At 46.4% G+C, this 26,089-nt stretch overlaps 1 protein-coding gene across 11 annotated transcripts in view; it reads left to right on the top strand.

Annotated features, from left to right (window-relative positions):
* Positions 1-26,089, top strand: part of DNAH9 (dynein axonemal heavy chain 9) — a 399,480-nt gene that overhangs the window by 327,148 nt on the left and 46,243 nt on the right. For all 11 annotated transcript variants that reach the window (XM_073310874.1, XM_073310873.1, XM_073310875.1 and 8 more), the window contains 3 exons: positions 9,320-9,513; positions 13,910-14,058; positions 23,748-23,875. In XM_073310874.1, coding sequence (XP_073166975.1) covers positions 9,320-9,513; positions 13,910-14,058; positions 23,748-23,875 — 471 coding nt within the window. The remainder of the gene's footprint in view (positions 1-9,319; positions 9,514-13,909; positions 14,059-23,747; positions 23,876-26,089) is intronic.

The following is a 26,089-nucleotide window of genomic DNA, read 5'->3' as shown; positions in this document are numbered from 1 at the left end:
TCCACTAAGAACCAGCACTCCTTCAGGGAGCCCTCCCTCAGTTGGCTGCTCCACCACTGCTAATGTTCTCTTATTGCCTTTCAGGCAGGTACTCATGACAATCACCTCCTTTTCTGTCATTGCAGACACCACTAAGGGGACCGGGCCTGCGTACCTCAGTGCTCCCACCGGCAAATCAGGCATCACTCTTTTTGCGTCCTCAATTTTTCTGTAGGCTGCAGCACAATGTGTGTGTATCACCAAGGTATTCAGGTATTGGTCCCCTGCTCGCTGTCTGCAGTAATCTGCAAGTACCTTAAAGAGGCTGGAGTTGGTCCCTATCAGCACGGACACATCAGAGACACCTTTAGGGTCAGGGCATATTAAAGCTGCAGTGTCCACCTCCTGTCTTACCCCAGCGATCTCTTCTGGGAATTCCAGGTGTATAATGACATACCCCTGATACGGGTATTCATCCATGCTGAGACCACACAGGCCAAGCCCTGTCAAGGGCTGTATAGGCAGATGCATAAGCATCTGCTGGTAGAAAGACTGGAATATGATAGTCACTTGGGATCCCGTGTCAAGCACTGCTCTACATTCTGTCCCTTCAACCTTTACAGTGACCTCAGCTCGAGGTCCTATCAATCCTGGTGGGATTCGGGTGGCATGGTTCTTCGCAGGGGAGCCTCCGAACCCTGCAGGCCTAGGCGGCTCCCTTCCCAGGCCCTGGGGCCGTTTCCCGACTTTCCCCAGGTGGTCCTCAGCTTTTGGTATACTAGCGGGGGATTCTCTGCATTCTGACACCTGGCAGCAATGTGCCCATCCTGGCCACACCGGTAGCAGAAGAAGGATTGCCCTTTCCCGTGTTGCCGGGGTGGGGCAGAGGTTCTAAATGTAGTCTTCTGGACCGTGGTAACAGGGGGTTCCTTGTACGCTGAAGTCTTTGCTGAATCGATGGTATTCTCTAGTTCAGCCACTTTCTGTGTCAGGACCTGCACTCGTTGGGTAAGTTCCTCTTGAGGATTCACCATCAGCGCCTTGGGCGCTCGTATGGATGTTGTGGCAGTTGCCTGGGGTGGCTGAACCTCCCAAACCTCACCAGCTGCCTGCCTCTCTTCCTCCTCTCGGACCTCTTTTATCAGTCGAGAGTAACCCGGTGGATTGTCTTGGCGCTCCCTTAATCGAAGGTGGAGAAGGATTGGGTTCTGATATTGAATTCCCCTCACAATCTGAGCCAATCTAGTCCGGTCCATTTGCTCAACCGCTACTGCTCCCCTCATGATGGCTCTCTGTAATAATTTCTCCAACCTCTGTATGTAGGCAGAAACTTTCTCTCCCTTTTGTTGCCTGGCATTGAGGAACTTGCAATAAACATCCTCTGAGCCCTCGGTTCTCCCGAAGGCATGATCAAGGGCCTCTAGGCAGTCCTTTACCTTGACCCCAGGGTTACTGAGCTTCAGGGTGCGAATCACATCTAGGGCTGGCCCCCTGAGGCACTCTACTAGTCGCCTTCTCTTTTCAGCATCAGGTACTGCCCACTCCTGCAGCATTTCAGTGGTGTGTTCCAGCCAGGGTTCAAATGCTTCCTCCCCGGGTATTGGGGTGGGACCCCCAGAAAACAGCCTCAGTTTACGATAGGGGCTTGACTCAGGGTGGGGTGGCACGACCTTCTCTAATGCTTGCCCCAAAGCCTTCACCCACTCATCAGGTGATGGAGCAGCCTCCCGGGTTGGGACTCCTGGGTCAAGGCCCAACAGACCCGGCATATCAGCCAAGGTCTTCCCCTCTCTCCCCAAAAAGGCTGACATTTTCTTTAAAAACTCCACTTCAGATGCAGGAGCCGGTGAGGGCTGGCTCCCAGTAGTTATTACCTTCCACTCACCATCTTCCACTGCTATCGTGCCTGGAACCTGTAGAGGGTCCACAGCCGACGGCAGCTCACACAGTACAGCAAAATCTCCATCCTCCCTCACAAATATGCGCCCACGCATTTTACACTTACTCAGGTACTCAGTGGATGCCCTTAAGGTAGGCTCTATTGAGCCTTCATCGAATGCCTCCGGCACCCCGGTCACCAGGACACAGTTCCTAGGGTTAATATTCATCCCCTTGCACCAATCCTCTAGCAAATGTAGGGCCATTATACAAACTGTAATTTCTTTCCCAAATATAACAGATCAAAACAACAACAACCAGATTCTGGGTTCTCCCAATTTAATGACTCACCTAAGATGTGCTTCCGAGGGGTACTGACCCAGTCTCGATCCCGGACGAGCCCCCACAAATGTAACCCTTCTGCCAGGCCAAGTTGATAGCAGCAAGGGCCGGGTTCAATACACAGGGGTTCCCTCTCATTAAAGCAAATGCAAAACTGGCTCGAGCCCCCACCCAGTGACCTGGGAAAATCTTACACACCCCCTGGGCGCCTCAAGGAGGCAATACTTCCCCTCTCGCAAGCACAGAGTCTTGGTGTAGTAGAGAATCTTTAATAACATGAGGCAAACAACATCAGCATTAAATTGGGGAAACACCACAACTAGTGTTCATTAACCAAACCATGAACACTGACCCACCCCAGAAAATTTGGGCCACATCCTTTCCCTCAGGCTCTTGAGTCCCAGAACCCAAACGTCTCTTGAGTCCAGCAATCCACTAATCGCCCAAAGTCCAAAAAAAGTCCAGCCCCGGAGTTCAAAAGTTCACCTGCAGAGTGTTACTCCCCAATCTGGCTAAAATGTGCCTGGGTGTGGGGGAAAGAGGTAAGGGGCACCTTACGTGTCCTGAAGCTGACTGCCCCACAGGGCTCTGCTCCGCTCCACCACGACCGGCTCCGCTCTGCACAGCTCACCGTCTCACGACCGGCTCCGCTCAGCTCGCCGTCTCACGAACACACCGCTGTCTCACGACCGGCTCCAGACAGCTCGCCGTCTCACGAACACACCGCTGTCTCACGACCGGCTCCGCTCAGCTCGCTGTCTCACGAACACACCGCTGTCTCACGACCGGCTCCGCTCAGCTCGCCGTCTCACGAACACACTGCTGTCTCACGACCGGCTCCGCTCAGCTCGCCGTCTCACGAACACACTGCTGTCTCACGACCGGCTCCACTGCACACTAGAACTTCCGGCTCCCCCCTACTTGACACAGTGCTCAGTGATTTCAGCTCTCAGTGATTTCAGCTCATAGTAGTGGGAGCCTTAGTGCTGGTGCACTATAAGGCTGAAGTGAATTCAGCACAATACCTGTAACAAAACTCTTAATAGACCCAAAATTAGCTCTGACATTCCACAGTGGAGAGAGACAGAGGTGCAATTGGTGCTTCAGGCCCTCACAAAAGGGGCCTACACCACCAGGCACTAATACCTGTCTCAAGTCTCTCTCAATTCACAGAGTTTTGGAACCCATGTCCCTTGCCTAGTGAGTGCTACTCAGTTGATGGTGAGTCCTCCATCATAACAAAAAGGCCAAGTACAGTTCCAAGCACAGTTCCCATAATCAGGGTACTAACAATTTATTCTTCCCGCCCCAATAACAGAGACACTGGGGATCCCACAGCAGCCAAAGTGACGATTTGGGCAGTTATGGCCTCATTCTAGGCAGGGTGGGTGTGCCTATGCAAATGAGATCAGCCCCTGAAGTTCTTTTCCACAACTTGCCACACCTCACCACCAGATGTCAGGGTGGAGCCCACCCTGTCTCTGCTTACATGGAGGAGAGAAATGGAAAAATGTATTTACACTCAAGAAAATAGACCTTTCTAATGCATATGGAAGGTATAAGGTCATAGAGCTTAAGGCCAGAAGGGGTCATCAGATCATCTAGTCAGATCTCTTGATATCACAGGCCACCAACACCACCCAGCACCTGCTAAATTCAAGACTAAATTACTGAACTGAAATTAGACCAAAGTATTACAGCCCCCAGGAGACTACACTGTTATGTGCCACAGGCACAGACTAGGAGGGATTGAGTGCCCAGTGCCCAAGATAGCAATGCAGTGGTAAGAAGAGCCTTGTCATATCCCAGCTAGTTAAGTAAGATATCAAACACTGAACATTAACTCAGCAATTCTGCTTTTGCCAAGTTCTAAAAGTTCAAACAAGGACCATAAGGAACTGACTGCATGTTCTTCCCCCGAGTACTGCTCTAAACACATCATGGGATGCTAAGGTTGTGGGGAGTCTTTCCCTTATTTTCACTGGGGAGGCCTGCATCTCTGGCCCATTGGTGGAGTAATACTATGGCACACTTGGAGAATCCATAGCTTAGACGACTAGTTAAATGCAGAGCTTGAACATTTAGAACTTTGGAATAGAAATGAACATTCCCAGACTGCAGATATAGTCCTGCTGCTCCCATTGAAATAATTTGATCTGCCATTGGCTTCAGTTACGGCTAGCCAGGACCCTGTAAGTTTTCACAGACTATTCTGTGTGTTGCCCCTGCCATTCAGAATTACTTGTCAACATTCACAAAACTGCCAGTTTGTCTTCCTTAAAGTCAGCCTTTGCCAAGATGCCTATAAATTACTAGGGTCTGGCATTGCCTAGCCTGGTGGCCACCTGTGACTACTGGCAGCATTGTTATGAGCAATTCATGCAAACACATCTGTGTTCACCATAACCTTGTCCTCCTCATTGGCCTGTTTACTCATCTATCATGCACTGTTTAAATCTTAGATTGGGAGCTGTCTGGGAGTGTTTGTGTTATTTATTTGTACGGGATCTGTTATTAAAGTGGGACACTTAGGCATAATAATAACAATAATGATGAACAAAATAAGGCTATTTTTATTCACCTGACAAATTACTGGACTGGAGTGAGGGAGGAGAATTTTCCAAGATTAAATAAAACATATGTAGAACCTATAACAATCACAAATAAATTACATGTATTTGTGTTGCTTGTTACTTTCTCCTCACCGTTGTGTATTGGATCTTTCCTTAAACGTAATCACAGAGACCATAATGCTCTGTGCTGAGAGCCTCAGCTACAATCTACAACCTTGCAGTTACTCCGAAAACCTGTTCAAAGGTGCTCAATATAAAATAGTGACACTACAGGAGCAATCTCGTGTTCAAAGAAGGATACTTGATAAAAACACATCTCACAAATAATACCCTAGATTATTCAAACTGCTTGGGTGTTTAAAATCTCCTAGTTTTCACAGTGTTGCTTACTCTCACAATTCTGTCATGAGTCTTGTGGCATTTGGGGTGTTTCTTGAAGCCGCAGAAGCTGGAAGCCTGGGATTAGGTGATACGCTCAGCTTTCTCTTTCTCTTTTTTTTCCCCCATAGAGAGTTTCTGGTGCTCGTGGTTAGGGAGAAAAGCTTGAAAACATGAAACCAAGTGAACCCAAAGGGCTCAAAAAGCAGAAGGCATATAAGAAGAGCCCACATTTTATTCTTTTTAAAAAACTCGTTTTTAAACAAGTCTCAGGATTTTGAGGGGCCCAATTCATGATTTTTAAACACTTGGGGATGGCAAACAGTTTGCTATTGATACTATTTTACTTGTTTATATTATTAACCCCAGGGTAGGACATGGAAACTAGACTTGTCACTTTCACTTTCAGATTCTGGTGCAACAGAACAATGCTGCACTGTCTGGGTTGAAAGTCTACAGAGGGAGAGTTATTTGGTTTGTATTTTAAACTATTTCCATTAAAACTAAAGATGAAAAAAATCCATGGACCTATTTCTACTTGTCTTAGGTTTTGTAAAAACTCATTTTAGCGACACATTTTGGGTCAGATTTGACCTGATAGTGTCCTTAAAAATGACTGCATTCAGTGATAAGAATAAGTATTCTCTCCAATAAATACACTACTGTAGGCCTTTGTGTATCTGGTACTGGAAGATAAGTTCTATGAAGTAACAATGACACCAAACCTTTGAAGTTGTTCTTGTGCATAAAACATTCAACCCATTCCCTAGAGGCAGCAGCCCAGTGAGGCATTGTGTGTTGCTGCCCCATCTGCCTGGCTCTTCTTCTCATCCCTTTGAGCCACACTGTCACATCCTCATCTCTCTGTAAAGCTCTCCCTTTCTCTCTGCCCTCAGATCAACTCCCTGTGATACTGCAAATAAAGGACACAATGTAAAAATAAACCAAATTGTATTGTGATGGGAAATGCTAATTCTGTCTCAAAGGAAAATGTTAGCATGCCCCTTGTATTTGCTACAGTGCGGGCAGGGGAGGACTTCATTTTGCATATGTGAATATGTGAAATTCACAGGCCTAGAGCCACGCCCCATCAGGGTTGGACCCATTCCCGACTCGGATGTGAGATTTCTGATGAAAACAATAGTGATACATGACTCAGTGGGTGGAATTCTCTCTGAGATGACACTGATGTGGTGCTTCAGTGTGCTGCTGGAGGGGCAACCTTTTGGGTGAGACACAAATTCAGGGCCTTCATACTTGCAACCACTAACAATGCTGTGGCACCTTGGCAAGAGAAGGAGCAATAGCTCTGGTCCCTTCCTGGCCACATCCCAACATGGTTAATGCATTCGGTCTCTCTCCCTTGCCTCAGAGGCTTAACTTGGAGAAGTTACTCTCCACTTTCCCTCTTTGACGCTGTCATGGCATGTTGATGCAGAATGGCTGCATTTCATAGCTTGGGGAGTGGTGCCTAGGTGTGCTCATCAGCACTATTTTTGAGCTCCTTCTGGGAAGAGTGATGTATTATGGCTGCTGTAAGTGCTCAGATGTGATGGTGATGAGCACCAACGTGAGAAGCTGGACAGGCAGAGAGAGAGTGTGTATGTGCGGAGAGACAGCAAGTGTGTTTGGGGGTAGAAAGAGACAGATTTCAGCTATCAAATCTATTTGAAATTGCACATGTTGATGAAGATGGTGTTCCTGAACCAGTGGCTGGCTGCAGCCATTGAATATCTCAGTGCTGAAGCTAACCAGATTTCCCTTCTGTTGCTCATCGCAGTGTTAACATTTCCATTTCCCATTTTTTTTTGTGATTGTTAATGCTACAAGGGAATTGCTTCCATACTCATTCTCTGTAGAGATATCATCTTCAGCACCTCCTGCCAGTACTGGGCCCAGAAATTCCAGTCCTAGCCAGTTGTGTCACTGTTGCTGACAGCAGCGTGCGCAGGAAGAAGTGTCTCTTGCCTGGCATTTTAGAGACCGTCTGCGTGGATATGTGAATGCAGATTTATTTTAACTATTTATTTGAGGTGGATACTCTGTAGAATATGTCTAATCTTTTTCTCTGTTGGCTTATACCTTTCCTTCCAAACTCTCTGTTGCAGTGATCATATTTTAGCCATGGAGACCTAGATGCAGTCCATGGACATCACTTCTATATTGGCTGGGGATAGGGAGAGTCATTACCCCCTCTGGTGGGTGAGGGCATCGGTTCCCCAGTGTCCCTGGATAGAGTGCAGGCATGGACACCAAAGGCAAGACTGAGAAGTGAGGTGCAGTTTGGTTTCCAGTTAGTACCCCATCAGGCAGCCTGTAAAGGCAATCAAGCCCAGGATCACTAGAGAGGAGGTGCAGGTAGCAGAGCCTGAGATCCTATGCAGAGTTAAAGGAGAGGTGTAGCTTTCTGACTGCAGCAAAGCCAGACATGGGTCTGAATCTGAACTGTGTATAAAGTAACCACCTGAGCCAAATTCTGTGCTCAGCTGTGCATGCTGATGTGGGAGGATATTCACTCTCCCCAGGAATGCCCGGTGCTGATTCCCATAGGTGGGATAACGTGCCGGCCATGAGCTCAGAATCTTCTGGAACACAATAGTCCTCTTCCTCTCCGCCCCCACTCCCCTGCGCCTCCCAGGAAGAGGGTTTCCAGGGGCAAAAAGCAGGAATGGCCCCAACTGCCTCTTAGTTCTGTCTGGCAGCGGGCTGGGAACTCACCCCCAGCCCTTGACGCTCCCCTGCTTCTGCCCCTTTGGTTGCTCTTTACAGAGCAGTGTTTGTCAGGGCCTGCACCATTGCGGACATGGTCTGGGCTCAGCCCTCTGGGGCTGCTTCCCTGTCTCCTGCTGTCAGTCTGCCAGGATGATTTCCCTGCTGAGATGTTCTCCTCAGGGGCCTTGGATCCTACAGGCTGAGGTGGCTAAGAAAGTTGACATTGAGTCCTGTGCATAATGTGACACTGTGATGTCTGTTATAGACACGTTTGATGTGTCTGGTGCTTGGGAGAAGGTCACAACCCAGATGGGTGGATGTGGTGGGACTGAGGGATGGGGTGGGGAGGAAAATGGAGTGAGTGATGCTCACTGCCACTTGTTAATCTCCAGAGTGGGAATCCATGGGACAGTTCTCTCAGGAGAAAAACGGTTCCTTACCCTCCTCCCTATGCTTCGTCAAAATGATTGCCCCTCAGGACCCACTCTCCTCACCCATTTTGTGAGTCTCTGATTAAAGCTTCTTGCAGAAGGAGCTGAAGGGAGGTTCAGGCCATGCTTCCATTTTTACCTTCAAACCCTATATGGGCAACAAGGGATCTAGTAGACCCTGCTTTCTAGAGACTCACACAGCTGATTGTGCATAGCCAAAGGCTATGATTTGGTATGTGCAATCACCTCAAGAATCCTGGGTATCCAGCAGGGAATTATACTTGCCAAAACATCAAATACCATTTCTAGTGGCCTGTGTGAAGATCCACTTGCTGATTTATTGTTTCGGTGCATATTTCACGTGGCCTGGGATGACACATTATATTACCTATGAGGTAAATGGGAGTTATAACTGCTCAGCATCTCTCAGGATGTATCCCATAGTAATTAGCAGTGGCTCTGAGCAATACAGTTCTTATTCTGAACTTCCCCATAGTTCAGGGGTGTCCAGATTTTGTTTTGGGCTGATACGTAATATACTTTGCATTTACAGAGTTAATTTCATCCTACATGACCTTTGTGGTCCTTTCTAACCCTATGGTTCTATGATTCTAAGGATCTCATGCACTTTATACCTATTAATTAGGGCCCTGATTCAGGACAATGCTTAACCATGGGTTTAAGTCCCATTGGCCTAAAGTTTAAGTACATGCTCAAGTGCTGTCATGAGTAGGATGCCTTCCTGAATCAGGTCCTAATTCAGTAAGCCTCACAACACAGCTCTGAGATAAAGTACTGTATTCTTTTTCTTCACCTTGTACGGATAGCTGAACTGAGCCATTGGGAGGCTAGATGACTGACAGCAAGGAAGTGAGTGAACTGGGAATAGGACCCAGGGCCTGGTTCCTTGGCTTCTGCTTTAACCATTCCAACATAGCAAAACTGTAGCAGCTAGTAGCTGTAAGAAATGCTTCCCAGGGGCACATATTATGTCTGTCCTAAATGGGGTTCACTGAACTTTTCCAGAGCCTGTCGTCTATGGAGCAATTCCGGAACCTGGATCGGGATATCGAGGGATCTGCCAAACGCTGGAAAAAATTTGTAGAATCTGAATGCCCTGAAAAGGAGAAGTTCCCTCAGGAATGGAAGAGCAAGTCAGCTCTGCAGCGGCTGTGCATGTTGAGAGCCATCCGGCCTGATCGCATGACTTACGCTGTCCGGTAAGGGTACCCAGTGGCCCTCCCTGTAATGCTCTCATTTCGGGGTGGGAAACTATTTAACCGTGTGCTCAAGAAAGCAGAGCTTATTCAGAAAATGTGTTCACATTTGTTTAACCTTAATATATGAATCTCACACAATCTTGTTCTAAAAGATTCTTGTTAATGGTCCTAAATGAATCATCTCTAACTGCAATGCAATGCACCCACTCCACTTAATCAGGACCCTCTTAATCAGGAAACCCATTTCACCAGGATGACTGCCAGGGAACCTAGTCATACGTAATAGCATCTTAAATAAAACTGTGTGAAGAGAAGACATATATGGTCAAAAACTGGGGGATATCGAACAGGAATTGTGCACCTTTTTGTGCATAAATGGTCCTTTATTCCTAAATCTTTAGAGAAGCTTTTCCACTTCACAATAAGTTCTTCAGCAATGGATGAAAAACACACCCACAGAATTTGAGATGAACAGATTGGACTGTATGGAACCTCTTGTTGAACAGACATGATTTCATTATAATACCTCTTCTGTATTATACATGAAAAATAAAGCACAGCTGCAGCAGAATACTTCACAATTATTATTGTTTGTGTCAGTGCCTTGCTGTTTACAACATCAAATCAAACAGAAAACTCGCCTATTTTTGTATTAATGGATTTATCTTATTGCTTTGAATAAGCAGCAGACTCACTACAGTTACTTACTATGAATGGCTGTGGGATACTATCTACCATAATTACTCAAGTTTTGCTTCACAAACTGTAGATTCAAGAAGAGAAACAAGAACAGGCTGTGACTTCCACAGCAATTGTCCTTTTCATCCTAGCATTCTCTGGTTTTACATATCAGTCCCTGTCTGTTAATGGTTAAGAATAAATAACTCTAGCAGAATCAAACTGTATAATTCATTATAATTGATACTAGTTATTAAATTGTTTATAGCTGTTATTCCTTAGGTGCTGGAGTAAAGAGATGTCTTATAGATTGGGTTAATGGTGGAAAAAATAACACATATGTGATGCTGGTTCTAAAAGTTGTAGTTATAAATTGTGTAATGAAGGAAAATAGGCAAACTTTAGGCGGACAACACAGAACAGATGTTCCAGGAAAAATTAAAGGTCTTTCACTCATCAGGACTTGTTCCATGTATATTGTCCTTGTCTTCCAACTTCTGGCATTTCTGTAAGACATTAGTCTTTCACTGAAAAGGTTGTTGAATAGCTTTATACTGCTATGCAATCCTACATATGTATATCTAGGTTGAGGTCCACATTGTAACTTGCTCCATGCAGGAACTAGATCTCTGTTTGTACTTATACCCCAAGATCCTGACTGAGGCGATCGGGAAATATCACAGTAGAATAAAAATATTGTCATTCTAACCCACCCTTTTCTCACCTTTTCTCACAACTTTCTGTGACAAAGTTCCTGCTCTACCTTGGTGCATCTTGTGCTTATTGGCGGATTTGCTTGCCTTGGAGCTTCACTGCAGCCCTCAGCTTGGCCGTTTTTCTGAATTCACAGTCCAGATCAACTTCTCCTGTGTCTGATCAGGAGTTGGAGGATTTGGGTGGAACCCGGGCCCGCCCTCTACTCTGGGTTGCAGCCCAGGGCCCTGTGGAATGCAGCTGTCTAGAGTGCCTCCTGGAACAGCTGTGCAACAGCTACAACTCCCTGGGCTACTTCCCCATGGCCTCCTTCTTTATCCAACACCTTCTTTGTCCTCACTATAGGACCTTTCTCCTGGTGTCTGATAATGCTTGTGCACCTCAGTTCTCCAACAGTCCGCGTTCTCACTCTCAGCTCCTAGTGCCTCTTGCTCCCAGCTCCTCACACGCACACCACAAACTGAAGTGAGCGCCTTTTTAAAACCCAGGTGCCCTGATTAGCCTGCCTTAATTGATTCTAGCAGCTTCTTGATTGGCTGCAGGTGTTCTAATCAGCCTGTCCTAATTGTCTCCAGAAGGTTCCTGATCGTTCTGGAACCTTCCCTGTTACCTTACCCAGGGAAAAGGGACCTATTTAGCCTGGGGCTAATATATCTGCCTTCTGTTACTCTCCTGTAGCCATCTAGCCCGACCCTGTCACATTTCTCAGACTCCTTTTGGGCTGGATTGTCCTGCCTTGTCTCATCCCAAAGGTAACTTTTTTTTCTTGAAAGTTTAACATCAGCTAAGCTGTTTCTGAGTTTGTGAATAGGTATTACATTTTACTAGTCTTCCCCCACTCATTCCAACTGGAATATTTGTACTCACATTACTCAAAAATGGCTGAACCTAGAAATGGGAAGTTTAGCTTCTGGTAACAGTACTTCTTGATGATAAGGAAAAAGAATCCAAGGTGGAAGAAATCAGTTGAGTATTTGTACAGTTCTGGGCATGTAAAATTGACGTTAGTGTAAATGCATTAGAATATGTTGTACTTATCATAGAGCTGTTTTAGAGCGCAATAAGGGTAATTCATGATGCCTTCATTAAAGACTTCCGTATTATAGATGCTTGACTGTAGGGCTGCCTAAAATAACCAAGGACATTAAATACAAAATGAACATGAAGCCAATATACTTCTAATGCCCAACATTTTCCAACCTGGATACCCAAAGTTAAGCTTCTGAATCCACACTTAGGTAGCTAGGTAGAAGTGGCCTGCCTTCCAGAGGCTGAGACATCCTCCTCTCATGGAAGTCAGCCATGTTTTTCTAGAGAATCTATTCCTCTTTCCTCAAGGTAAACGCTCTGCATGCTGAGTATGAGAGCACCCAAGAGCTACCTAACTGCTCCCGAAAGGATCCAGTCCTCACCTGGCTCTCACATCTGCATCCCTACACCAGCTAGATCGACCACTCTAACCTACACTGCTAGACAGGCTAAGTTCAATTCTCCCACTTCCATTCCCTAGGTAACTGCTGCAGACATCGTTAAGACAAGGAATGACCCCCATTTAAATGGCTTAGGTGCTATGTGATCATGTTCCTTTCAAACACTTTTTCTAGGTGTTTCCTGCTAAAATTAGCCTCGTGTCAGAAATAAGAACTGTACCCTGAAAAGGGGCATGGACTAATGAGATGCAGTTTCTTCTACAACCAGGATCTAATAGACTAGCCCATTGGGTGTATGTCAGCCTGGCCTAGAAAGCAACAGTGTCACATACAAATTGTGTATGTGTGTGTGATGCTCTCCTGATGTCTCCATCTTTGTGTTGCTGTCTGTTATCATGTGCATGTCTTTGGTCCTGCCCTTCATCATTACTGAAATGAGCCCCATTGGTCTGAAACAGAAGCTTGTCCTTCTTCATCACTGTGGGCTTCCCATTGCCCTGAGAGGGAAGTGAGAAGTATAATTATTACTAGGGAACCACAGAGTTCTTCACCGAGTTTGAGGAGGAAATGGCTGTAGTTTCAAGAGGCTGGTTAATGTCATTGACCTGAGATAGGGGAGAAAATAAATGGCAGCTGAAAATACTAACTTTGTAAGGGACTCCAGAAAATGGGGATTCTATTTGACTTCCTGTTCTGCCATTCTGTATGTTCTATACTGTTTTGATCCAAGCAGCTAATCAGATTTTGGAACCCTGGAGATGTCCAGGTGGAAGTAGAAATTGATGGAGGCTGGTAATTTCTTTGATGTCATCTTGTTTATTTACAAGAAATTTATGAAGTCCTGCTTCTCTGAACCCAGGAGCAGGAGGAACCAGGAACAAAAAGAGCTGTTTCTCAATGTACAGCCCCAAGCCTCCTTAGCCAACAGACCCAAAGGCTCTAGCTTTTCCCCAGGGTCACAGCGTGCTCACAGGCTACTGCTTGGCTTTCTTGCTCTTTTGCCTCCCAGTCTCTGTTGTGTGTCCTCAGTTTCTGTCTGTTCTGCCTACCTTCCACCCCTCAAAACACAAAACCCCTTCCTCCACTCCATTCAAACTCCTGAGTGGGTTCACAACCACCATTTATCTCAAGTGTGGGGCTTCTGATTAACTAATCCTGACAGTTAATTGATAATGTGTTCACATCCAGTCTCAAAGAGGTTTGTGATCCAGACAGTCACCAGAACCTCCCAACATATCCCTCTCACCACAACAGCCCTGACAAGCCCCTGCCATGGCTGGTTCTCTCTTCTTTTCCTCTCATTCTGTTTGTTTATGTCACACAGGGGCTTCAAAAACATATATCATGTGCAGGGACACTTCTACTGAAATAGCAGTTCCTAATGGTAAACTACAAATCCTGATTAGGATTCTGCATTTTGCATCCAGCTTATCATGAGGTTTCTTATTTCTCTGCATTTGCAAGATACAATAAATACACTTAATAGATTGTGCATCGGCTTAGGAATATACTGTCTGCTCCGGGTATTTCTGGCTTTTCTGAATATTAACATTCTTGCAATGTTTTTCTGGCAGAGATTTTGTTGAAGAAAAGCTGGGAAGTAAATATGTGGTTGGAAGATCTCTAGATTTTGCAACGTCATTTGAGGAATCAGGACCCGCAACCCCAATGTTCTTTATCCTGTCCCCAGGGGTTGACCCTCTGAAGGATGTGGAGAAACAAGGTAAATAAATCAAGTCTCTGAACAATCCACAGCATCCTGGTTTGTTATCTTCTATGTCATTATCCTGGCATAAATCTCCTGGGTTTGCTCTTGGCTCCTCATGGATAATAGAGCAACCTGTTAAAAATAGATAATGCCCAGAGTGTGCTGTACAGAGTTTTCTGAATTTTCACCGAAAGCTTAAGTTAAACTTCTCTCTGCCATGTATTGCCTAGAATACAACACTGGTCACACTGCTGTAGTTTGAGTTTGTCTCCCATACAACTTATAACCCACATCAGAGGTTTTTAGTATGCTATCAGCTAGCTACAAATAGTAACCACTTTCCTATAACATCTTCCCCCAAAAAGACTAGCAGAATTTCCAGTTTTTGACCTCTCCCTCACTCTGCTGTGCTAGCACCTTGGCCAGTGTGATCTGCTGACTACAAAGCAGAAGGGGTTTCTAGAAGGGTGCTGCGTTTGGTAAAGCACTGCTTTCAGGGACATACTGAATTGCTGTTGTCAATACACGTTCTAGCAAAGCTGCTAGCTATGCAGGATTCTCATTGAAGGGCTAAGCTCCATAGTGTGAGCTTCAGGAACACCCCTAATCCTTACAGTTTCTTTCCCCTTGAATTTAGTGATCATGAGGTAGAGCCTGAGCCCAGATCCCTGCAGGACCTTTCCTGGCATGCCCAGATCATTGTAGCCAGTTCGTTCTTGACTGCCGTTGGCAAAGAGGCTCCTTTTGTCACACTGAATCTCATAGATCCATAGATTCCAAGGCCAGAAGGGACTGCTGTGATCATCTAGTCTGATCTCCTGTATAACACAGGCCAGAGACTGGCCCCCAAAAAATTCTTAGAGCAGAGATTTTAGAAGAATATCCAATCTTGATTTTAAAATTGACAGTGATGGGGAATTTACCACAACCCTTGGTGAATTGTTCAAATGGTTAATTACTTGTTCCCCATGTAAGTAATTATAGTCTGTGATCAAGTTACCTTTTAACCTTCTCTTTGTTAAGCAAAATAGATTGAGTTCTTTTAGTCTGTCATGATAAGGCAGGTTTTCTCATCCTTTAATCATTCTTGTGGCTTATCTCTGAACCCTCCCCAATTTATCAACATTTTGAATTGTGGGCAGTTGAACAGGACTGCAGCAAGATGAGGACTCACCAGCATGGCACCTCCTGCTGGTTGCCTGGGAATTAGCTCTTTTCCAGCATACGGAGCGCCCTCTGCAGGCCGGTGACTCACCTGCCGCTGGCCCTGTGTCCCTCCCAGACCTCGGTGCCCTTTACCTCAGGGTTCTGCCCCAGCAGTACCCCCTCGCTCTCGGTCTCCATTCCCAGGGGAACCCCCAACCCTCTAGACCCACCTTGCCTCAGTGGCTACTGCCAGTCATCATCTAGCCCCCGCTCAATGCAGCACTGCAGTCTGTCATGGCCACTCGTCATTGGCAAGGGGTTAGGACCTGCTGCCTTTGCCTATTCCCAGGCTGGATCTCTGCAGTCCCAGTACCTATGTAAGCCTTCAACAAAGCCTGCAGCCTGGAGTTTTACCAGGCTGGACCTCCCCAGTTCCCTTACCCTATTCCTCAGCACTGCTCCAGTTCAGGTACCTTGCTCCCAAGCAGCTAGCCCTTCCCACTCCATGGCTAGAGTGAGACACTTCCAGGTCCTGGCCCACAGCCCTCTTATCAGGGCCAGCCAGGCCCTAACTGAGCTGGCCCCAGCTGTGGTCACCTACTCACTCAGCTGCTCTCAATCGCTGTTCTCCAGGAGTGGGGCAGCCGCCCCACTACAAGGACACAGGATTCCAGCAGTGGTCACACCAGTGCCAAATACAGAGATAAAAGAACCTCTTTGCTCTTACTTGTGGTTCCTCTGTTTATGCATCCCAGGATCACATTAGCCCTTTTGGCCACGTCGTCACATGGAAGCTCATGTTCAGCTGATTATCCACCATGAACCCAAATATTTTTCAGATTCACTGTTTCCCAGGATAGAGTCCCCCCGTCCTATAAGTATGGCTACATCCTTTGTTCATTGGCCACTGCTCCAGCTCTTCTCAGGAGCTCAGTCATGTTCATCCAATATGCTTTCCCCTTCTGTAACCCTGACCTCAGACCTCACCAATGCAGGGGGGGCTTTGGCTCCTCGGAGTGGGAGGTGGAATATTAAAAAAACCATCAGTTATTCAAGTGGCTTGTATGCGCAAAGCCAATGTGTTTCTATCCAATACTTAGTGGGTCACTGTCCACACCAAACAGCAACAAAGCTGGTAGCCTCAGCAGAAAATCCAGGCACCACAAAGATAGTGAAATTGAACTAGCCTATCTCCCTAGAGGTGGTCCCTTAGTGCCAGAGCTAAGACTCGTTTGCAGGGAGTGGGCGCTCTCTGCTTCTGTGTGCAATGCACCTTTTTTGTATATGAAGAGAGTGACTTTAGTTTCCAGGGTTGTCTGCCCAGCCCCTTTCACCAGCACTAAAGTCAAATAAATGTCTGTCAAGAATGTTAATAAGATGCAGAAAGAAAACGGCTGCCTGGAATGCAGCACAAGGCACATGATGGGCCTCAGCTCTCATTGCACTGGGAGAGGAAAGGGCCCCCTGGGCATGTCTGCACTTTGAGCTGGGGGTGTGATTCCCAGCTCCAGGAGACATACCCATACTACTTCCATCAGAGCTTGTGTGCTAAGATAGAGGGGTAGCCATGGTGCTGCGACCACTGCTCATTCTGCCCATGCCTCAATAGTATCATTTCTATTTTTGGCACACTAGCCCAATCAGAGCTAGCATGGGTATGTCTCTTCGAGGTAGAAATTACATCCCCAGCTCCAAGTGTAGACCCACCTGTGCTGTATTGCATGGTGACCAGGAGTCTGCGCTTACGAGCCCTACATATTTCTGTACATTTTATTCCCTTCCTTTCCTGTCATCAAGTCCCATTAATACTGAATTACATGAAAATGGAGCTTGCCAGAACCCCAAAGAGAGCCCTGTCCTTTATATGTTTTTCCTCAAAAGATAAGGCAGTAGCTGGAAAATGAGTATTTGTTGCTGTACTTTTATAGTTCTGCAGGTGAAATTGTCTTCATTATGTTCTGTTCTTGCACTGGGAGTCAGGAACTGTGACCTACAACATGAGTGATTTAATTGTAATTGCAAAGGACTCATGTAATTGAGAACCTGGCTTTTGTCAGCAATCAAAGTTTATGCATGGAAAAAAAGGGGAAAAAATGAAAGAAAACAAAGCCATTTTTTCCATGCAGTTACATCAGTCTTGAACCTGGCCCACTGGGACTTCGGTTCAATCTCTCTATTTAATATTTTATGTGTTTTCCATGAGCTTTTACTGCAGACTAAAGTCTCTCTGAAACTCAGGATAGATATTTGCAAATGGAAGAGAGCTCCTTCCAGGTGCTCTCCTTTCCTGAGTCCTGTCCTAGTCCCACCGCTTTCTGCTCAGACATTGCAACAAGTTTATAACTCTTAAGTCCAGATGCTTTCCGAGTTCCCTAGCCACAGGATCCTGAGTGCACATTCTCCTCTTCTGTCTGAGCTGGAAGATTCTAAAGCCTGCTGGAAAGGAAGGCTGGCATTATGGTTATGGGGCTGGCCTTTGGCTCAGGAGGTGGGGCTCAGTTCCTTGCTGTACTGCAGACTCTCTGAGTGATGCTGGGCAAATTGCCCAGGCTGTCTGTGCCTGAGCTCCCCACCTGTAAAGTGGAAGTAATGATGTTACTTATAATTATTAATCCTATGTATTGTGGTAGCACCAAAGGACCAGCCAAGAACAGGGCCCCATTGTGCTACCTGTGACATAGACACAAAGCAGTAGATGGTCCTTGCTCCACAGAGCCGACTGTCTCCATAGACCAGACAGACACAGAGTGGTGGATGAGGTAGCACACACCAGCAGAGTGAACGATGTCATGGTGGCAAACGTCACGTTGGTGCCACGGAGGGTTTTTTCATGTGTGTGTGTTTACACCAGCTGAGGTGACTTGAAAGGAAAGTAAAGGGTGCTGGGACATCCAAGGGAAGGGGCTGGGTGGAGAGCCGAGGGTAAGAGGGCCAGGTGTGAAGGGAGGGTTGGCGCAAACAGCCAGTCAGCACTGGGCAGAGAAAAGCTAGTCATAACTGTTGAAAATTGGGCCTGACTTCAGCTGTTTCTGCAGCAGCCCTGCCTGCTTTGGTCTCTAGCTGGCTCCTCTCTGTTGTTGTTTTTCTTCAAGGCCATGTGGTGAGGGAAGAAGATGTCCCTACACAACTCTAGGTCCAGCGGGTGCTAGAATGAGGGAAGGCCCCAGTAGGGCCCAGTTTTACCTTCTTTCCTCCCAGTGTATCAGCACCTGCTTTAGCTACATCTGCAGCTGTGCCTCTGTTGCCTGCTCAGACTGAGAGTCTTTAAGGCAAAGATTGTCTATGAGATATTCGTATGTAACCCTTCTGTCAGGTGGTGTTGGCTGCAAGAAAGTCTGGGTCCCGTACCAAGGGGTGTTCTTAAAATTACAAAACAGAACTGGCTTGAGCCCCCACCCAAATATGTGGGGAAACTACACACCACCCCTGGGTGCCTCTAAGAGGCAATACTTCCTTACTGGCAAGTACAGAGTCTGTGTATAACAACCCCTCCCCCACAACTTTTATTAAGAGAAGAGGGAACACAGCAATAATTTGGGGAAACACTGTGCGATTGAAAAGTATGCAAAGTAAAACATCTGTGCCACAGTATCTTGGGTAGTGTCCTTTGCCTCAGTTTCCCACCTTGCAATGTGAAAGTCCAACAGACAAATGTCCCATTAACATGCCCCTCTTCTTTTCCCTCCGCTACATCCCATTCACATTTGATATCCGAGGTCAGTAAAGTCCCGGAATGTGTTTGGGTGGGTTCAGCCCCTGAGGGGGATGGAGGGTTTGAGTGATGCCTCTTACCTGGTCGCGGTCACTGCTTTTTGCTGCCAGTATCACCAGAGTTGCCTCTGCTGTTGCCACCTTTAGCTGTGAAACCGTGTTCTGAGTTTGCAGTAGTTCGCCCAGTCCTAGGTGAGTTCAGCTTTTAGTGATTACACCAGTTAGTGGGGAACTGCACTGCTGCTGCATCTTCTGTGTTGTCTTTCACTGCAACACTGTCACTGCTCCACATCTATGGCTCAGCCCCTTAGACCTGCTCATCAGTGATTTCAGCTCTCATGATCACTGAGAAGAAACAAGGACTCAGCTGAGTCCAGTCAGCTCTGTTTTAAAAACTTGAGGGGGTGGAGATCAAATGACATACAAGACCCTTCGAACAGAGACACCTACACCACCAAGTAAGGACACCTGTTCTCAATCCTTCCCTTCACCTTTCACTTGCATTTGGCATTACTAGCACCTGCTTAACTAGTGAGGTTTCCATTATGATGATTCCTTGGGGCATATTAAGTACAGTTCTGCTGCCGTTTAGTCATGTAATAAGTATGATATTTCATTACCCCGGCATCTAAGGCTCAAGTGAATTTTAAGCCAAAACAGCAAAAACTGATCACTTTGGCAAAGCAGGTCTGTCTGCTGATCACCTAGGCAAAGTAGGTGTCTCTGCAAATATGGTCTGCGCCTGATATATTTTCCCCCAGTTCATCATTGGATGCCAGGTGAGAGCTCCTTCAGACTACTGGCTTACAAGTATAACATTTTGGAGAGGGCTGGTTGAAAATTTTCTTCCAAACGTTTTTTTGACAATAAGTGGCTTTCAGTGAAACTGAGATTTTCATAAGAAACATATCATGCTTGTTGAAATCTTGATTGCCAAAACTTTGAGTTTTCTAGTTTCCATATTATTTTCCTTCAAAAAACAAAATAAGTTCAGAGAAATGTGTCATTAAAATGAAGAGGAGTTGGGCACCTCCCCGAGGACCCTTTGAAAATGCCAGGCTTAATGTCACATTACTAAATAATGGTGCCAACATTTTCATATGCAAAACAGGAAAGTGTGTATGCAAATTGGTACTTATGTTCACAATTGTCTGATTTACATGTGCAAATGTCCACTTACACATCCTCATATTTCAGGTATGTCCTAGTAAGCACATTTTAAAGTCTGCCCAGAGGGTGAAGATTATAGTGCTATCCCTTTTGACCCAAGCACTTCGCCAATATTCGGGGTCAGGTGGGTTGTTTCCATTAGGAGGAGAAGTTGATGATGGTATTTCTTTGAAGCAGTCCTGTTTGTTTGTAAAGAATATTCACAGAGTCCAGAGTCCCTGGACACAGTAGCATTCAGACAGGAGGCAATTTCTTTGTTCACCGTTCCAAACCTCTCCAGCCAGGACTCTGCCCAAAAAGCTCTCTCTCTTTGGTTTTTCTCAGGACAACATTGCAAGTACTTTTCTTCCTACTTTCTTTGGCTTTTCTGCTATCTGCTTCTGTCTCCTTGTGCTCTCACACACAACTGCAATCAAGTCAATCCTCACATGCATGTGTATGTTATAAGACTTTCCTTCCCCCCACCCCACCCCCAGGAAACCCACACCCATTGCCCAGGCCTGCTTGTGGTTGAGTCCTTGGGTGCTGGTTTTCCATTGTTTCAACTATCACTGAACAAAGGGGCATTTGATTGTTCCCTCGTTTAGGCTGAATGGAAGGTGGGTGTGTCATGTCCAACACTTTCGGCAAGTTGGTGTCATTACCAAACCCCAGCATATAACAATATTATAAGAATATTTTCTGTTTTATACATCTTCCTGGGCTGCAACAGCCCTTACATATCAATGATATGGTTCTGTTTTTCCTCTTCCATCAGTGCAGGCCTTAGGAGTTAGGAGAGTTTGTTGTAAACAGAGTATGTCCAACCCTGCTGCAGTATTATCTTGGTTCAATCTGGTTATATGGATGTTCGGCTCCTGCTGTCAATGTTTTTCAGTTGCATAATGGAGCCATTTGCCAACCTCTTGACCATAGTGAACCAGCCCCCGCCACCCCCAGGTCCAGGTCCACTGGAAAGGGAACAGAATTGCTTTAACAATATAGCAGTTTGAACTCACCAATCACCAGCAGAATATGGGTTCAACTGTGCCCAGCTTTGGCAGGGGTCCTGGCACCTTGTAGCCCTGCATAGTGTAGATTTCGTCCCATTGGCACTGGATTCCCCAGGGTCAGCGCCATGGACTGGCCATTCTCCCTTGATCAGAGCTGATCCTGTTGGGGTAAGAGCACATGTTGCCTCCTATCACAGAGTAGTGCAGTGTCCCGGTCCCCCTTGCTACAGCAGACGGACCTGGCACAGAGCCTCCAGGAAATGCTCCAAGGTGGTGCCTTTCCACACCACCAGCCACTAGGGCTCCATGTGTGCATGTTTTAGAAGTAACAAGGGTCCCTGGACAAATATGAAGGTAACTAAATGCCTTCCTGATGGCTTGTGTTCTGTGTAGGATGATCCCAGTGGACTACTCAGGTCCCCATTAGCACAGCGCCTCACAACCCTAAGTTTCCCTGTGGGGTAGGGCAGAGCTGTTAAAAATCTGGCCCTCAGTCTCTCTGGGCTGCACTTCCCCATCTGTAAAGTGTTTTTGGTGCCTAAAGATGCAGATTGGTGCCTTGTGAGATTTCCAACAGTGCCTAGGCGGCTAACTCCCATGGTGTTCCTGCCTACGTGGGGCATAGATTTCCCTCAGGTCACACACAAAGCCTATGGCAGAGCAGGAACTTGAACCCAAGTCTCCCCACTCACAGGCTAGCAAGCCAACCATTAGACCATCCTTCCTCTCTGTAGCTCCCCAGCCTATAGAAATAACCATAGGCCCCATCAGGGCCTGAAATAACCATATCCTGCAGGGCCTTGGGTATAAGTTATTGCTATCATATGTCATGTGTCTGACAGCAGGGAGGAGGAAATTATACTTTTCTGACCTGACTGACTCCAAAACAGAAAATGTGGTAATCCAAAAGCTAATGGACTAGACACAGTTAAGGGCAACTGCACCTGTGGTCCACCAAGGGCAACCCTTTCAGGTTCCCGGCTCCCAGCTCCAGCCATCCCCTCTTGTGGGTGGAGACCCATGTCTCTCTCCTTGCTGACAGAGGTTTTTCCAGGCTGCACAGTTCCATGCCTGCATTGTGATATCTCCAGCAAGCCAGGCTGTCTAACCAAGCCAGTATGTGTGCTCTTCTCTCCCTGCTGGCTATGAACAGCTGTAATTGGCAGCAGTTACAGGTTCCCATACAGCTTTTTGTAAGCAAGCACATTTATTCTTGAGGTGAAAGCATTACAGAGAAAATATATTAAACTCAATAAAAGTCCCTATACACACACTAAAAGCTTGCCAGAGGACACTCATCAGTCTTACAGGGATTCAATAAGCTAAAGTCCTTCCAACCCTTCCCAGGAAGAACTGGACCCCTCCTTGGACAGAAGGTCCTGTCCATTTGCTGGATCTGAAAGCAGGCCCTGAGTTAATTTAAATTCAGGCTATTTATCCAAAAGCCCTTTCTTTGTTTGTTGGTCTCCAGAGAATGCAGTTTGAACTAGTGCATGTGAACCTTTCCATGTAGGGGTACTTCTCTGGAGGTGTGCAAATCTGCCTAATCACCTCCCATGATGCTTAGTTCCTGCAGGAGCTGTGGTCACTCTCCTCCATGGGCTTACATACAATCCTTGACCCACAATGATACAGAAACTTAATGCAGTGAGCATTCCCAAAGATATTGCAGGAAATTGCCATCTCTGTCACAGATGTTGTAAACTTTGCACCACAGTCAGCGAGAATCACTCCCACAGCCAGCTTTGACAGTTTGGGTAGAAACAGAGATCCAGCTTTGGCTGCTGGGAAGCCTACTGGGATTTCTACCATGTGAGGGACAAAGTAAACAATATGATTCTTCAGTGTGAGGGTAGTGGAGTTCAAAGGGATGTTATGTCTCCTCCATGTCAGGAGTTCACTGTGATGAATTCTGCTTTCTCTCCTGTAAATTGCCAGTAGTTAGTTCTTTGGTTTGATCTAAGCCACATTGGTATTGAATGCAAACTGTTGTGGGATTTAGTGGCTAGCGCTCTTTTAGGAAATATATTTCTTGAGATATATTCTCTTGAGATGGGGGAGTGGAACCACCCGTGTGTGGTACAAGTACACAGCCAGTAGATAGCAGGAGTCCTTCCTCCTGAGCAGTGCCCCAGAAGGACTGGCTGTTATGAGGGAACTAGAGAAGGAAATGACCTAAGGGCACAAGGCACCAGAACAGATTTCAGCCAACCATTTCCAATATTTAAAGGCATCTCAGTTTCCTTTTCCAGAGTGAATGTATTTCTAAATACCTTGCCAACTACGGTGTGGATTGGCAGGGTGAATTTCACCACTGAATGACATCTGGTTTAAAGCCTGTTTAATCAGATGGAAATGACTTTAATTTCATATAATTTAAAAATGCATCTCCACACAAGGTTATGGGGGAATAATGTTCTTTAAACAAAGCCACTTTGTGGCCCTGTACCTCTGTGTTGATGTCATGCTGCAATTGGAAATAATTAGGAAGCAGCCAATGCTGTTTTCAATGCCTAGGCAAGGAGTGCATTAGAAATAAGATAATAATTATAAGAAATGCGGTAGCTGTTTTGTGAAGGAGTTTTGATAAGCATGAGCTCTGCCTTGTTATTACTGTTTGAGATCAGCAATGCTTCATGAGCTGTTCTGGTAAAGAGTGCTGAAAATTTTCCTTTCTCCTAATAGGGAAGAAACTTGGTTACACATTTAACAACAGGAATTTCCACAATGTCTCCCTTGGACAAGGTCAAGAGGTAGTAGCAGAGGAAGCTCTAGACATGGCTGCAAAGGAGGGTCACTGGGTTATCCTTCAGGTAAGGTAACTTTAAAAATAACACCTCTGAGTCACCTGTTACAAAATTGACCAAATAAATAGGAACACTGGAAGTGAATTCTATTGAATAGAGACATGGTGGGCAAGGTAATAACTTTTATTGGACCAACTTCTGATGGTGAGAGAGACAAGCTTTCAAACTATGGCTACAGCACTGCAAATTTCTATCAGATGGCAGATGAGGGGTGGCCTGTGGGAACTGAGCTTCCCACACTATCCCAAGAGTGGCCTGATGTCCACATGCTATCAACCACATCTACAGCTTGCTGTGTGGGCAGTCTCAGCAGCAAGGCCAACAGTGAAATGGGCATGAATCATAGAATATCAGGGTTGGAAGGGACCTCAGGAGGTCATCTAGTCCAACCCCCTGCTCCAAGCAGGACCCATCCCCAATTAAATCATCCCAGCCAGGGCTTTGTCAAGCCTGACCTTAAAAACCTCTAAGGAAGGAGATTCCACCACCTCCCTAGGTAATGCATTCCAGTGCTTCACCACCCTTCTAGTGAAAAAGTTTTTCCTAATATCCAACCTAAACCTCCCCCACTGCAACTTGAGACCATTACTCCTTGTTCTGTCATCTGCTACCACTGAGAACAGTCTAGATCCATCTTCTTTGGAACCGTGCAGGACTCTGCACTTATCCTTTTTGAACCTCATCAAATTTCTTTTGGCCCAATCCTGCAATTTGTCTAGGTCCCTCTGTATCCTATCCCTACCCTCCAGCGTATCTGCCACTCCTCCCAGTTTGGTGTCATCTGCAAACTTGCTTAGGGTGTAATCCACACCATCCTCCAGATCACTAATGAAGATATTGAACAAAACCAGCCCCAGCACTGACCCTTGGGGCACTCCGCTTGATACCGACTGCCAACTAGACATGGAGCCATTGATCACTACCCGTTGAGTCCGGTGATCTAGCCAGCTTTTTATCCACCTTATAGTCCATTCATTCAGCCCATTCTTCTTTAACTTGCTGGCAAGAATACTGTGGGAGACCGTGTCGAAAGCTTTGCTTTTGCTTTGAAGGCTCAAGTCCCTTTGCTGTCATGGAGTAGCCTTTGGGGATTCCTTTGCGGGAAGTTTGTGCTGCATCTGCCCATGCTTTACCTGCTCTGTGCGCAGAGGGTGGCAGCAGCAGAGGCACGGCTTAACCATGCCAAGTACATACTGTGATGTCCCGGGTCTTGAGCCCAGGCCTGGGAGCCCCTAGACAGCTGCCACATCCTGGCCTCCATTCAATGGCTACTTAAATTGAGTGGGCTGAGAAGCTACTAGGGTTATAGCCCTAGCCAAAGTGCCACCCACGGGAGCTCTGTTTGGAGGATCGCCAGAAAAAGGAACAGAAAGTTTGTCCGAGCAACAAGGTGATTTCTTGTTGTGGCGGCATCGGACCCTGCTTATACCGCCTGCCTCCTGCACCCAGCCCTGTTCCTGATTCCTGCTCCGCTCCTGGCTCCTGCCTCACACCTGCTTCCCTCCTATTCCCACTGTGTTCCTGCTCCTTGCTTGAACCTTGCCTCTCCTCCTACCCTTGTGCCTCACCTCCAATCCTCAGTGACCAGGCCTGGCTCCGACCCCGGCCTCCAACTTCTGACCCTGACTCTTGCTTGACCTTTGGCTCTGGCATTTGGTACCTGACCCAGGCTCTGACCCTCGGCTTTGATTCCTGGTTGTGACTCTGGCTTGACCCCTGGCTCTGGTAACTGGCAGTTGACTCTGGTGCTGATCTTCGGCTTCATTCCGTAAGCTGGATGCTCCACCCACTAGACTTTACACCTGCTCTGACCACTAAGCCTGACTATCTACATCCTGGTCCACTTGTACACATACCCATCAGTTTCGGGTGGGATTAAGCCTTCTAAATTGTACCATTAAAAAGCTTCCTGTTTACTTCCAGGTACCATCAAGCAGTGTGTGAGATACAGCAGCCACCAACTATTCTAAGTGCATCCTTCTGTCTCAACTAGCTGTGGGTTGGTTGTGTATGAGCCTTGTCGGACTATGGTTACATGGGATGCCATGGAGACTATAGGAGGGAAAAACAGAGTTTTTCATTTAAAAATATGGAAATGCTACATTTTGACAATTTCCAAATGTCATTTTCAAAAAATATTGAAACAAGAAAGTCATCAGACTGGCCCTTCGCCCAAGCAGTTTCAAATCTGATGAATCAGCATTTTCTGACAGACGTCCC

The sequence above is a fragment of the Lepidochelys kempii genome, chromosome 14 (genome assembly GCF_965140265.1).
Source record: "Lepidochelys kempii isolate rLepKem1 chromosome 14, rLepKem1.hap2, whole genome shotgun sequence".
Classification (NCBI taxonomy): Eukaryota; Metazoa; Chordata; order Testudines; family Cheloniidae; genus Lepidochelys; species Lepidochelys kempii.
This window is presented reverse-complemented; position numbering and strand designations above follow the sequence as displayed.